A 14,708-nucleotide genomic window follows, 5' to 3' on the forward strand; every position below is an offset into this window, starting at 1 on the left:
AAACTAAACTCCCATTGACATGTAGAACACAAATAAGCTGAACCAGTCTGTCTTTTCCTGTAGACTAGGAAGGAGTGTGGCGTTTCCAATTCACGAGGTCGGAATGCTGCTCCTCTGTCATGCTCTAGCTGTGGTTGTTGTCCAGATCTTTATCTTCTCAGAAAACCGGGCATTTGCCAAAAACATCAACTTCTACAATGTGAGGCCTCCCCTCGACCGTAAGTAGTGGTTGCCATCCTCACTGAAGGGGGGCAGGGGGGCTTAGAGTGTGTCCATTGGAAGCTCTCTTTACATCCACCATACTTGGCCTTTTTCTGAACATTTGGTTTATACCTAAAATAAGACAGAAAGGCTTCGTCACTCTGTGGGTAAGAATATGGTGACAGAAGGGTTCTCTATTTCTTTAAAATGGTTTGGCCTCCTGCTAAAGTCTTAAAAGACTTCAAGTTTAAAGCAAAACAAAAAACCCTTTTGAATACTATCCCTGATTATGGGCTAGCAGAGGAAATTGAGCGTTCTTTGTTGATCTCTTTGCTGGAGAAGGGTATTGGCTGTAGGAAGTTTCTGCATAAATGATACACTTGTTCTTTCAAATGGCCGTTAACAGTTTTGAAAAGAGATTAGAGATTTGAAATTTGGAGGGAAATATGACTGGTATTTTCATTATTGTTATGCACAATCACCATTAGCAAATGTTACATAAAACCTCTTCACTAATAATTTAAAAATAGGCAAATGTTAGTGTATATTATTTATAGGATAACATGTTAATATATTTTATATACATGTGTATATTTATGTCTGTATCCATATATATCAACACCCCTTCCTTTTTTCAGACAAGTAAAACTTCTCTGATATGTTTTATTAGAGAGAGATTTTTTTGGTACTGAGGCTTGAACTCAGGGCTCATGCTTGCTAGGCAGGCACTCTACCACTTGAGGCACTCTGCCAGCCCTAGGAAGAGATTTTAATAAAAATTATTTGTGTACTTGTTAAGTCCCATCCCTGGAAGAGTATCAGAATCTTGATGAAAACCTTTAAAACTCCATATCCCCATATCACTGTCCTGAGATTCAGTAGTCAAGAGGGTGAGATGTTGAAATGTGGGAAGTTTTTTTTTTTTCTTTGTTTTAAACTCTTTCCTGAGAGACTGTGGATACATAGCCAAGAATATGAACTTCTGCCGCCATACTACCCTTAAATAGAACTGCTGTGCTTTGTTTTGTGTTTTCTTTATTATTTAGGACATTCAGTGTTTCTCTGTTCCTTTCTGTCTCTCTCTGTATACATATACGCCACCACATATACATATACAACTGTGCACTATACACACATCTTGAACTGTCATTTATCATATGTCCCTAAATTGGTAAGAATGATATACTGATAGCTGAAATGCATGACACGTAGCATTCAGAGTCTTAAATTATCTATAAACTTCCAGTTTTTTGAATATCTAAGTGCAGTTTTTTGATGGGAGAAAAATCATTTTAAAAAAGGAAAAATGTAATATGTATTTGTAATATATATTCTTTCTAGGGACTTCCAGGTAGGAAATTTACAGAAAGTAAAATTTATTCACAATGCCAAGATTCAAAGGAACTCTTCTTTATATTTTAAAATATTTTTTTCAGTGATTTTTTTTCTATGTATGTTATTTAGCTATGTGAGATACTGGGATCTCATAAACTTAATTATACATTAGTTTTCCCTCATTTACACTACATTTTTAATATTTTTCCATTTCCTTGAAAACATTTTAATGCCTTTTACATTGTTTTTAATCACGTGGCTGGTCTGTAGTTTAGTTAACCATTTTATGACAGAAAAAAATCACAAGCAAGGTAAATGGTAAATTCGTTGAAATCTTTATTGAAAATCCTTTTAAATGCACTTTTCCTTTCAATTTGCTAATGATGTTAGAATAGATTTCCTGGAATTAGAATTGCTAAAGAAAATAAAAAGATGTACTGATTTATGATTTAGCCATTCATATACCAGCATTGACTATTAGTTTTTCTTAATGTGTAGATTTAGCAGGTGAAAATGGATGTCATTATTTGTTAATAACCTACTTAATGTACTTTTATGCATAGGCCAAACTGAAATGTATTCACAGTATTTGATTTTGAGTCCTCTGAATTTTAGGTTTTGATATTTTTTTCCTTATTTTATGCAGCAGTACATCTAAAATACCCCCTGCTTTCTGCTTTTCACTCCAACTTCTAGTTATGTCATGGTTTGGGGTTCCCCTATGACTTTTCTGTTTCATTCTCCAAACCTGGGAGAATTAAAGTTTCATATACACCCTGGTTTATATAGAAATGTTTATTTTATTTTTCTTCTTGCCTATTAAAATGACAAGATACAAAGCAAGAAAAGGCATGAAAGCATGAAGAACACACTAGTTTCTCTCAATCCAGAGTGCCCACAACCCAATTTCTCCTTTCCCTAGCGCTTCAGCCTGAGTGTAAGGTCTTAAGAATTACTTTTGTCTTTATTGTAAATATTACTTTCTTGGTCAAGGTCTAATGTTATGACAGTTGGCATATATCACATTAGATTGCTCATTTGAGACTACATGTAACTGTACTGGAAGTGCATATGGATGAGGACTCGCATGGCTTGATGCTCAAGGGACCCTGCTAGGTATTTTTCTTGCAAGTCCCATTAATCCTCACGATACCTCAGCAGGTTAGAGGATCTTCATTGTTATTATTATAAATATTACTATATCTTAGAAGTTAAAAATCACACACTAATCAGTAGGAAGGATAGAATTCAAGCTTAGGTTGATCTGGACTCTAGTTCTTTTCAGGAATGACACGTGGATCAAATTCTTGTTTCCAGTGCCACTTCCACCCTTGCCGTTCCCTCAGCCCCCACTCACCCCAAACTGTAAACTAGAACGATTCCATGGACCTTTCAAAGCAGTTTATGGGATTGTCTTCACTGCTTTGTAATGGAAGTTCACACAAGAAGTACTTAATGAAACCAGAGTAAAGAAAGTGCTTGATAGCCTGCTGGGTAAATCCAGCTTCCTAGAAACAAAAATTCTAAAGATGATATCTTACAAGTTTTATTTCATCTAAAAAAAAATTTGCTGATTTTTTGCTATGTCTGGTGTTTGAAATTTCTGTCTTTCTTGACCTGTTTCACTTTGCATTTTTCTCTAAAGCCACACCATTTCCAAACAGCTTCAAGTGTTTTACCTGTGAAAATGCAGGAGATAACTACAATTGCAATCGATGGGCAGAAGACAAATGGTGTCCACAAAGTAAGTGTCCTGAGTTTGGAAGACTCTCTTGTGATCCTACTTCATTTAGGTCTCTCCTGCCTTGCTTGGAGCAGATACAACTTATGTAACGAATTAGCATACTAGCAGCTTGATGGTGTTCTATACAGTACAGAAATTTCTTTTAAGGGCCTCTCCAGACGTCAGACTCTCCTGAGAAAACTTGAAAACTGGAGGCACAGCCTCAATGTGCAGTTGTGTGCACCTTGAGGAAGAATTTCTTAAATGGTATTTACTAAGAAGAACTGATAGACCACAATGTTGACTAAGGCATCCTAACAATGTCAGAAATGCTGCTTGATAATACCCTAAGAAAGTCATACTTACTGGCTTAAAGCAAAGGAAGGTTTCTGTACTCTAGAGATACACTGATGCTTGGGAAACTCTTCATTCTTTTTTATTGTGTTTGTCCTGGGGGTTCATTGTGACATTTACAAAAGTTCTTATAATATACCATAATTGAATTCACTCCCTCTATCATTCTTTCTTTTAACAAACATTTGATTATCCTTTTAGTTAGTTTAATTGACTAACATATCTCCAGTGCCTGGCTCTTATTAGGCACTCACTAAATATTTGCTGACTGAATGAATGGATCCTTTTGACTTGATAGTCAGGGAGATCTTCTTGGAATATACATTTGGATTATGACCTGAATGTCCAAAACAAGCCAACAAGATGGCGATATAGAGTGTTTTAAGCTAGGGAGTACATGATACTAAATATGTTTGAAAATATTGTTCAGTCTGCTTTCTGGAGAATGAAAGGTTGAATAAAAGGCGACACCAGTTGGGGACTATCATTGCCTTTAGGCGGAATTGGACCAGGTTGGTAGGAACATAATTGTTGGGAAGTTGTATGATTTAATTAACACATATAAACTTGGAAGTAAAGAAGACAGAATGTACTGATGAAAGATTTGGAATTGGAAAACTCTACTTAGAGCTCTAAGGAGATTGGGCTATTCAGACTTTAGTGTACAATATTTTTTAGATATTCAGATATAAAAGGCTAAGAGAAAACAACTCTTCAAGAAAGAGAGATGACTACTTTGGGTCTACTATTACCTTGAATCTTTGAGAATTTCTATACCACATTATTTAAAGCAGTGGAACAGCCTTTCCTCATCTAGAATCTGTAGAACCAATAAATAATGCATCCTGGAGACCTCAGTTGGGTCTGACAACCTTACATTGTAAATTATCACACGTGCCTGTGACAGCTATATGGACAATATCATTCATTATTTCTTTTCAAGAATAATTAATTGCTAAAGTACTTTCTCCCAAGGTTCTTTTACATTTCTGTAGAGTGATTACTCTTAAACTGTGTGCATGTGCATGTGTGATTGTGTGTCCATTTGTGTTTCTGAGGAAATTTATCTTAGTTATTTTGGAGTTTTCAAGGTTGGTCAATACCTCTCTTTCGTATCTTATTAGAGGATGGGTCTCATCCTTCACCAAGTTGCTTTATATTCCCCTGAAAACTGAATAGAAGGGTTATAATAGTTGTAAATTGGGGGCACTGGTGCCCAGCTTCTTGGGCCTTCTGTTCATGGACCATGCTACTCTTCTGAATTATACCAAATTGTTCTTTCTAGGTCTGGGCATAATGGCCATTTGTTATTTGTCGACCAAACCATTGTAACATGCATGCAAAAAGTGTGCTACTTCTGGGTTTTAGAATTTCATCTCTCTTGAAACATAAGCAAACAAAAACAGGAGGCTGTAGAGTTCCACTCCCAATACAGTGTAGCAATGGAGTGAGTCAGCAATGCCATGTCCACACTGAGAAGCTGACCCCTAAGGAATCAGCCTACAATCCAGCATGGCATGACAGCTCATTCTTGACTACACGACAGTCAAGTCCGAAGACACTAACCATCTGGGATTGTAACCAAGGGTGTCATTTCTATTCACTTTGTCATTTTTAGGAGAGCGATAGTCAACCATTTCTTGGTGGCAAACAGGCCTGCAGCTATTGTCCTTTGTCATGTCAGGTTTCCTTTTCTCCTTACAGCTTCAGTTCTGTGGCCTGCTGGTGTTGTTAAAAGAAGTTCTCTAGGTGACTGAATATGACAAGAATGACATTTCTTGTTTTGTTTAGTCTGGCTTTTGTGCTGACTTGCTATGGCTGCTCTCACAGTGGGTGGTGTCTGGTGTGTGGTGTTCTGTATGAACTACCAGTTTTCAGTTCTTCTGTGATTGGAGCATGAATTGAAATGCCTCCTCCACAACATGCATTGGCTCTAATTCGCTCTGAATCCTAAAGTCATTACTCCTGTAGAGCATTCTGCTAGTTAATGTTAAGTACCATCTAATTTAACGGTAAGTATCCTGGAAGGCAGATAGTTTTCCTCTTTTTTCCCCCATAGTCTTCTTATTAAGAAGAAATCCTTTTAGAAACTGCTCAGGTTAGAATCCTACCTTCCGTCTACGTGATCTTTCTCCCTGTGTGATCTTCTATCTTTGTGACTCTTCTACCTGTGTGACCATGGGTAAGAAACTGTGCCTCCATTTTTTTAATCTGTAAAATATGGCCTACCTTGAGGCTTATAGTGAGGATTGAATGAGTGAACATGAGTGCCTGGCTGATGGCAGACACCCAGTATATGTTAGTATTGCTAATAATATTTAAAGCTTACAGCAACCCTATCAAAATGCAAGTGTACTGGCATTGCTTCACTAAAAAGAATGCAAAGGATCTAATGTGACTTACTTGTGATGGAGGCAGTTCTGTAAATTCAGTCTTCTTAACTTCAGTTCAATATTTTTCTCTCATTCAATGACATGCAGTTGTAGTTCTTGATCAATGAACTAAAAAAGTATCTCCTTGGCTTGAGGTAGCTACAGAAAAGACACAGAACCAAAGCATAATGTCCTAGGATATTGAATGAAATCACTTTATTGGAAGAACCTGAAGTGATAAAATGTGTACAGTTAAAGCTATAAGGATAACTTTGTATAGAAATGAGCTAACTCTAGAGTAGGGGGTGGGTGGGAAACAGAAAGAAAGAGTAGATTATAGAGGAGGAGGAAAAGGGAAGCGCATGGATGAGGAAAAGTCAAATACTTTGGAAGGATTTGAATACATGAATAAGAACTGGGTGAGAAAGGAAGATAATTTGTGTTTGGAAGCACCATGTTTTAACTCCCATTCATCACATGGCCCATAAGGTAGGAGTGTTAAATGATGCAAGTGAGTACCCTGACCCACTGCAATTCACACTCACAGTTTTCATCTTCCTTTAGAGTTCCAAAAAGCAAAGGGAAAGAAAGGGGTCCAGAGACACAAACACTTGCATATTCAATGAGCAGACCCATGATTTTGATGAGAAGCTTGTACTTTTTTTTCTCAGCTTTAGCTGACACCAAGGGATTAGTGCCCATTTATGTTCACTTTCAAACACATGTCCTTCAAAAGCTGATGTGTTTGCAAAAATACCACCTAGAAACTATAGAGTTCACTGCTACTAAATTTCTCACCAAGAAACCTAAGGATCATCCTGAATTTTAGTCATTTCTGGAGTGATTGTTAAGCGGTCTCTTTTGCAGATGTGGAAAATGAAGAGTTCTTCTCTTCTCTCTCTTTCTGTCTCTCTCTCTTTTCTTAGATACAGAGTTTTGCTTGACAATTCATCACTTCACCAACCATGGAAGAAGTATCTCCATCACCAAAAAGTGTGCCTCTAAAAATGAGTGTCATTTTGTTGGCTGCCGCCACAGCCACGATTCTGAACACACGGTAAAGACCACTTGTGCATGTGTATAAAGTTACTGTCTAAGTTTTCATGCTGATGGTAAGTTATGCATCATGGAAGAAGCAGGAAGCATAAAATATAAGCATATCCAGCATAAAAGTATGCTGGATATTCTTTTATGCTGGATATGCTTATACTTTGAGGAAAGACTCCATTCCAGTGCTAAAATGGAGAACAGATAGAGGTTGAAGAGATTCTATTCCTTAACAAGAAATAACTTTACTAAAAATGAATGTTTAATTCCCAGACTTCAGAGTTAGACCCTGGGCCTCAGGTGTTGGGTGACTGGTGTGAATCCAGCTCTGATGGCCCCAAGAACAAATCATCCTTGAGAGAGTGAGGAACACAAGTCCATCTTATGTGTTTTGTTCACCAAGAACACTGCTCAGGGAAACTGGAAGGAAAATAGTGACAGTTTTTAACAAGAAACCTTGTGCCACCCTCTATCTCTGCCCAGTGGAGGAAGAGATAATCTGAAAGTATATGATGAACTCTAGATACATTTTGGATCACTTGGTCTCTTTAATTTTCTCATGCTATCATTCTAAATTAGCATTTTACTCTTTTATATGCCTAGAATCCTGAAATGTTTGAGAAAAAATTACTTGAAAGTAATATTAACTTAAGTTTTAGTATTTGAGATAGCCTATAAGTACAAAAAATGGCTGTTAGCTCTGGCTACACAGGATCGCCTGGGTAGCTTTTACCAGGTATGCTGGTGGGATGGGAGGGGAGTGTCCCAGACCAACAGAACCAGAACCTCAGGGTGTCAAGATCATTTGTAAAGGCATTGCAGGTGAATCTGATGTGCAGCCAAGGTTGAAAAGCATCCATGTAGATGCTTAGAGCTGATGCCTTTCTGTTGCCTCAACCATCCTGGCAGCCTGTATGAGTGGCCAGGCTTTTTGGGTCGAAGATGGTACCAGGCATGCATTAGTATTGTGATAGGAAATTGTTTCACATGAAAACACTCTTAGGGACCCAGCTTTTTAAAGTACTACTCAGTATCATACTTAGCAAGCCTTTGCAGCAGTCATGATAGGAATCAGGCGTGAGCATAGACAACACAGAGTCATTATTATCCTCTAACAAGTAATAATGAGAAAGAAAATCAAAGACCAATTCAAAAGGCTACTGGTTTTCACTTTTGTTTCAGTATTTTCCTTTAGAAACCTTTAAAAGAGTTGGTGACTTAATTAAGCAGTCATAGTCTTCTTTGCCTTGCTTATGCTTGGGTTTGATGCAGATGAAACCATAGTGAGGTTGGTCTTTCCCTCCCAGCCCATAGTGGAAAGGGTACCTAAAAATCTGGGTGGTTCATAGAGCGGATAACCAACCCCAGTGGTCTGCTTCAGGTGGAGCTGAAGAAGCTTTTCTTTTGTTTTTCTGTTCTGCCCCTTCCCTCTTCCCATCGTCCACTCCTTTCCCTCTCTTTGTAACAGGAGTGCCGGTCTTGCTGTAGCGGAATGATCTGCAATGTGGAATTGCCCACCAACCACACGAACGCAGTCTTTGCTGTCATGCATGCTCAGAGAACGTCTGGCAGCAGTGCCCCCGTACTCTACCTACCAGTGCTTGCCTTGGTCTTCATGCTCCCACTGCTGTGATGCCACCATTCCCAGGAGGGATAGAGAACAGCCCTCAAAGCACAATGCAAAACAGCATGAACTTTGGAACGAAGACCCATCGTGTACTTGGAGAAGAGGACACATGGGACCCCAAAGCAGAAGCCAGTGGTTTTCTTTGCTGAGATATTCCTGCATGGGGTCACAACACTGAGGAGGTTGGGGTTTTCGTAAGGACTGAGAGGACTGTCCAACTCCCAGGCTTCCTGGCCAAAGGGAACTGCATCCTGTCAGTTCTATAGAGAGGACTTGGCTGACATCTTTGACAAATTACAGTAGCCTGATGAGTTCTGGCCTGACCAGGCCGTTAGCTGAAATGACTTTTTGACCTCACTGATTCCCTCAGAGGCTGCTAGGTCAGACTCTTTGGCTTCTGTGATTAGCTCAGAGAATTGCTGCAAAATTAACCCTTCCCTCCATGAGAAAGCAGTTTCCCTACTGCATTAGTTAGTTTTCCTTTACTATAACAAAGATTTGAAATAATTAGCTTACAAAGAGAAAAGGTTTATTTGGCTCACCATTTTGGAGGTTTTAGTTCACACTGGTTAGTTAGCCGTGTTGTTTTTGGGTTTAAGGTGAGGCAGCACATCATAGTGTTTTGCAGACCAAACAGCTGCTCACTTCATGGTGAGGATGTGAAAGAGAGAGAAGAGAGTAGGATTCCACAATCCTCTTCAAGAATATGCCCCCAATGACCTAAAACCTCCCAAAGGCTCCACTACCTTCCAATAGCCCCACAGGCTGGGGACCATGCCTTTAATACGTGGAAGTTAGGGGAACATTCAAGATCCAAACTATAGCACCCACCAACAAAAGGCAATTCAATACATAGTCAATGAGAAAAAATCCTTCCAGGTGAAATAGTATGAACTCCATCTGGCCATTGTGAGGTGGGTGTGAGAATAGAGCTTGCAATCATACAATGTTAATGCATGCTGTGTGTTTCTTGACTGACACAGAGGCTTCTGATGAAACATTTACCAGTGGCACTGAAGTTGTGCTTCCATGCACCGTGGGTGATGTATGCTGGCTTAAAGAATAAAATTCCATTCCAAGTGTCTTAGTTTGTTTTTTCTTTTTCAGGAAGGACTCTTTGAGGGAAGCTAAGTGTGAACTTAGTACATTGAGAATTTGAGGAAGCCTCCCGATCCAGGGGGACGATGCTTGATCATATGGTACACCCTCAGTGGAGAATCCTAGGCAGAGGTCACAGCAGGCAACCCCTCTCCCATCTGAGCATCACCTTCTCTCTGATGACAGGTTCTCCAAGAGAGTCTGTAAGCCTGGGACTTACAGATTCTCATTGTCTCCTCTTTCCATTTTATGACACAATCTCAGAGTTTCAAATGAACATCTTTTCCTTGTTTCTAGAGTCCTGGTTTCCTGCCTTCACACTTTGGTGTGATCCTTCCTTTGGTGTGATGTGTAGTGATGACTTAATGGAACTTTTTCCCCCTAACTGAACATGCATGAATAGAACACTGGCTGCTTTGCAGAACCCTGTAATGCTGTTGCCCTTGCATGAACTCACCTGTGACATGGGTTGGCAAACCAAGGCACATAGACCAAATCCATTCCACCACCTACTTTTTGTTAATGAACTTTTATTGGCACAAGGTCATCAATGCCCATCTACTTGTGTATTGTCTGTGTCTGTCTTCATGCTACAAGAGCAAAGTTGCATAGATGCAGTAGAGGCTGTGTGGTCTGCAGAGTCTGAAAGCCTCACCATCTTGCCTTTGTAGGAATGGCTTGCTGACTGCCATCCGATGAGAAGTTAGGACTGCTTATAAAGAAAGCTGCTTTCTATGCAGGGACCCTTGTGCTCATGGTTATTACTCAGTCTGGGCAATGATTTCTTAGATAATTCTTTTACTTTCTTTGTCTTTTGCATCAAGGAATTCTTCTTCATGTTTTGATTGATTGTTCCATTTATTCAGTTCTGTCTCTTAGTAGTTATATGCTGATGTTGGGCTGTATGTGTCTCTTCTTGTCTCTTTCGCTTCCTATAAAACATGCAGGGGGAGATAGCATTTTCTTGGTGTCACTGGGCCAACCTTAGACTCACCTGGCAGCATCAGTTTTGAAGCTTGATGTAGATTTATTCTGCTTTTCACTCAGCACCCTGAAGTATTTGCGTTTTCATAGTTTATGCTTGTTTGAAATTAATTATATATAGCTTTGCTTGAAACATTTTAATAGCATCTTTGGTATCTTTTTATTCCCCAGGGTTTCTTTTGACTGTGAAATTGACGAATTTTCTGGTAAAAAAAAAACATTAGCAGACTGTAAACTTTTTTTCTGATTTTGTTTCTGCTGTCTAGATCAATGGGTTTTCCACTATGTGTATGTGTGTATTGTATGTGTGTGCATGTGTGTGTATGTACATGTGTATATATGTGTGTGTGTATCTTTCCAGAGGAAACATCTTAATTTTCTTTATCCCACAATGTTTGTGTGGGTTTCACTCATCTCCACTCCCTTAGTTCACCATTTAGAATGGTGATATGTTCACTCTTGGGGATATACCCAAAGGAACGGGACACAGGTTACTCCAGAGGCACTTGTACACCCATGTTTATTGCAGCGCTATTCACAATAGCCAAGTTATGGAACAGCCAAGATGCCTCACTACTGACGAATGGATTAAGAAAATGTGGTATCTATACACAGTGGAATTTTATGCAGCCATGAAGAAGAACGAAATGTTATTCACTGGTAAATGGATGGAATTGGAGAACATCATCCTGAGTGAGGTTAGCCAGGCCCAGAAGACCAAAAATCGTCTGTCCTCCCTCATATGCGGACTTTAGATCAAGGGCAAACACAACAAGGGGATAGGACTTTGATTACATGATAAGGCTAGTGCACACAAGGGAGGTATGAGGATAGGCAGGTAACCCCACCCCCAAAAAAAGATAGCATTTGATGTCTTCAATGCAAAGGAGCTAATGCAGAAACTTTAAAGCAACAGAGGCTAAAAGGAGAAATGGACTAGGAACTAGAGAAAAGGTTAGTTCGAGAAGAATCAATTTAGAATGTAACACGTACATGGAAGCAAAACTAGGAATCTCCCTGAATAGCTATCCTTACCTCAACTAGCGAAAACCCCTGGTCCTCCTTGTTAATGTTTATACTCTCTCTTTAACAAAATTAGAGATAAGGGCAAAACAGTATCTGCTTGGAAGCAAGGGGGTGGGGGCAAGAAGGAGGGGTTGGGGGAAAGGGAGGGGGGGAGGGAAGGGGGGAGTAATGACCCAATCATTGTATGCACATATGAATAAAGGAATTTAAAATAAAATAAAATGGTAGTATGTTGATTTAAGGAAGGAAAACACAGAGGAAGAAGCTCCTGACAGACAGTTGAATGAGTAGGAGTGCCAGATTTACAAATAAAAATATGGGGGAGCCCCCATTACATTTGAGTTTCAGGTAAAAAAACAAGTAATTTTTTTCACATAAGTTACTCATGAACTCTTAAATATGACTCATCCAAGGAAATAGTTTCAAAACCTTGCAACAAATCAATTGTCTGTGTAACTTCAAAACAAAATAAATTCCCAGGGAATCCTGGAAATGTTGGTTCAGTAGCCCAAACTTAATCCCAATAATTGAACATTGAAAAATCAGGAGAGCTCCAGTTTATTTACAGTGCTCACCCAGAAGGGTTACCTCCGACTTTGGTCACACAATAGAAATGCTAATGACCAAGAGACCTGTGCACAAGCAACCTAGTTCTCAAAGTGTGGTTGCTAGACCACTATACCCAGCATCACTGGAAACTACTTAGAAATGCAGAATTTCAAACTTTATCCCAGATCCACTGAATCAGAAGCGCTGAGGTTTCAGTTTGTGTGTTAACAAGGCCTCCAGGTAGTTGTGATGCATCCAAAAGTTCATGAACCACTGAACCACAGAAATTCTTCCTGAATGTTTTCAGTAATGGGTCCTTGGTGGTTGCATAAGGATCACTTGGGGGAGCTTCTAGAAAAAAAAAGTAGGGGGAGGGAGAAAGAAAAAATCAAATTCTGGGACCCCAACCCAAGAAGGTCAGATTCTTTATTTTTAGGTTGAGTCAGAAAATCTGTATTTTTAACAAACTCCTCAAGGGGTTCTGATACACAGCCACTTTGGGAGCTACCAAACAAAAGAATAAAAGAGGTGACTTTGGTGACCAGAAAGCTCAGAGTCCAACTTCGTTCAGGTTAGAATTCTAACATGAAAACCCTATGTATAGTAAGTTGACCTGTGATCTACTTCAATGTCATTTAAAAATCAGAATCCTCTCCCCCCACACAAAAAATCCAATCATTGGTGTCTACTGTGTGGGTGGTTTGGGCCTGTTATATAGGGATGTGGAATGGCCAAACTAACTTGACTTGTCTCTAGTGAGCAAGAAAATGAGAAATAATTTAGTTTCAAAATATCCAATGACAACTGGAGTTGTGGGACAGGAAAGAAGGAGGATGTGTAGATTTGTTATTATAAAAGAGTCAGGGGGATTAGCTATGAATGGAGAGTCTGGGGGAATGGCTGTCAAAGGTCTATTTTGAATAGATCTAGCTTCTAGAAAATGCTTTGAATCCCAATCCATCAATCATTTAAAAAAAAAATGGTACCTGACATTTTTCTCCCTATCGATGCCCAAACGCTCCCTAAATTCAACTCTTGAGTGAAGTTAGCAGTCAGCAATTACAGGCATGTTTTCCATACAATCTGCATTCTATAATGTCAGCCACAGGTAAAATACATTTCTTAAGAAAGAGAAGAGGGTTGAGAAGCACTTATAATACCACACGGAGCATAAAACGGGCAATATGGACTGGTGATTTGGACTTAGGAGGTAAGTTGTCGTGTGGAATTGGGAAAGCATATTGCACGTTTGTGAAATGACTTTATTCTAACATAAATTTTTTGTCACCTATAGATTGCCAGTGAATGACCTTTGGATGCTGTACTTTTTTCACCTGATTTTTTATTGGTGACTGTGTGATTTGTAGAGGGTTCTGTTGTCATTCTGGCTGCCTGGGTGCAAATTATGCCAAAAGATAAAGGGTAGTAGATGTAGAAAGATAAGAGTCAAAAAACCCAGAAAACAAATGGCTGCCAGAATCTGAGTTCCTCTATTGTTCATCTGAAACAGGTCACCATCATATATTTACATATTTTAAATAAATAAATATTTTTAATTATATATATTTAAATATATATGTATATATATCTCTTCATATATATATTTAAATATATATATATCTTCATATTTTTTTTTAAGTATATATCTTAAAATATATATATATTTTTTTTTTTTTTTTTTGCACCCAGGGCCTGGTGCTTACTCTACTACTTGAGCCACACCTTCAACCCTTTTGTTTTTATCTTGATTTTGAGGGTGTGGTCTCCTTTACTTTGGGCTGATTTCAAAAGACAATCCTCCTGCCTCCACCTCCTGAGTAGCTGGAATTACAGGTGTATGCCACCACACCCAACTCAGACCAGCATCTTTCTGTCACACGTTCCACCCTTTCTTCATCTTCATAACTCGCTCTTCTTCCCATTGTCTTGGCCTCTATTTCATCACATGCTGGGGCTGGAAATTGAGCTGACTTCAGGGTGATGCAAAGTAGAGGAAACATGGTTTGGGCTATGAAAAATAGGTTTTTCACAGCTCAATGCCAGGAATACTACTTAGCAGATCTGGGAATCTGCATTTAACAAGGATGTAGAGTTCTAGGCTGAAAACATCACACATTTCCTGAATCTCCACATGACAATGTTTTTTAGTTCATGAAAATTAGTCCCAGCTAAGGGGCTAGGGAGAGCCTGGAGGACACTGGTTTAGCAGAGCTGGCAGGTGGAGAACCTTCCTGAGAGACCTGGGACAAAGGGATCTCTGAAAAGGGAGTCTAGGACCCTTTCTAGGCAAGCAGGATGACCCCAGTTCTGACCATCTGCTGTGGTCCCCAGGAGTCATGGCTGACTGAGGCAGTGAGAAGCAATGCAAAACAAAGGCACCGTGAGCCTGTCC

The 14,708-nt window shown here is 39.2% G+C and overlaps 1 protein-coding gene across 6 annotated transcripts in view; it reads left to right on the forward strand.

Annotated features, from left to right (window-relative positions):
• The window catches only part of Lypd6b (LY6/PLAUR domain containing 6B), a 155,471-nt gene extending 145,730 nt beyond the window's left edge, over positions 1-9,741 (forward strand). For all 6 annotated transcript variants that reach the window (XM_074070722.1, XM_074070721.1, XM_074070720.1 and 3 more), the window contains 4 exons: positions 64-218; positions 3,182-3,280; positions 6,912-7,042; positions 8,501-9,741. In XM_074070722.1, coding sequence (XP_073926823.1) covers positions 104-218; positions 3,182-3,280; positions 6,912-7,042; positions 8,501-8,665 — 510 coding nt within the window. In that variant the 5' untranslated portion in view covers positions 64-103 and the 3' untranslated portion in view covers positions 8,666-9,741. The remainder of the gene's footprint in view (positions 1-63; positions 219-3,181; positions 3,281-6,911; positions 7,043-8,500) is intronic.
• Positions 9,742-14,708: the final 4,967 nt, after the last annotated feature.

The sequence above is a fragment of the Castor canadensis genome, chromosome 4, assembly GCF_047511655.1.
Source record: "Castor canadensis chromosome 4, mCasCan1.hap1v2, whole genome shotgun sequence".
Lineage (NCBI taxonomy): Eukaryota > Metazoa > Chordata > Mammalia > Rodentia > Castoridae > Castor > Castor canadensis.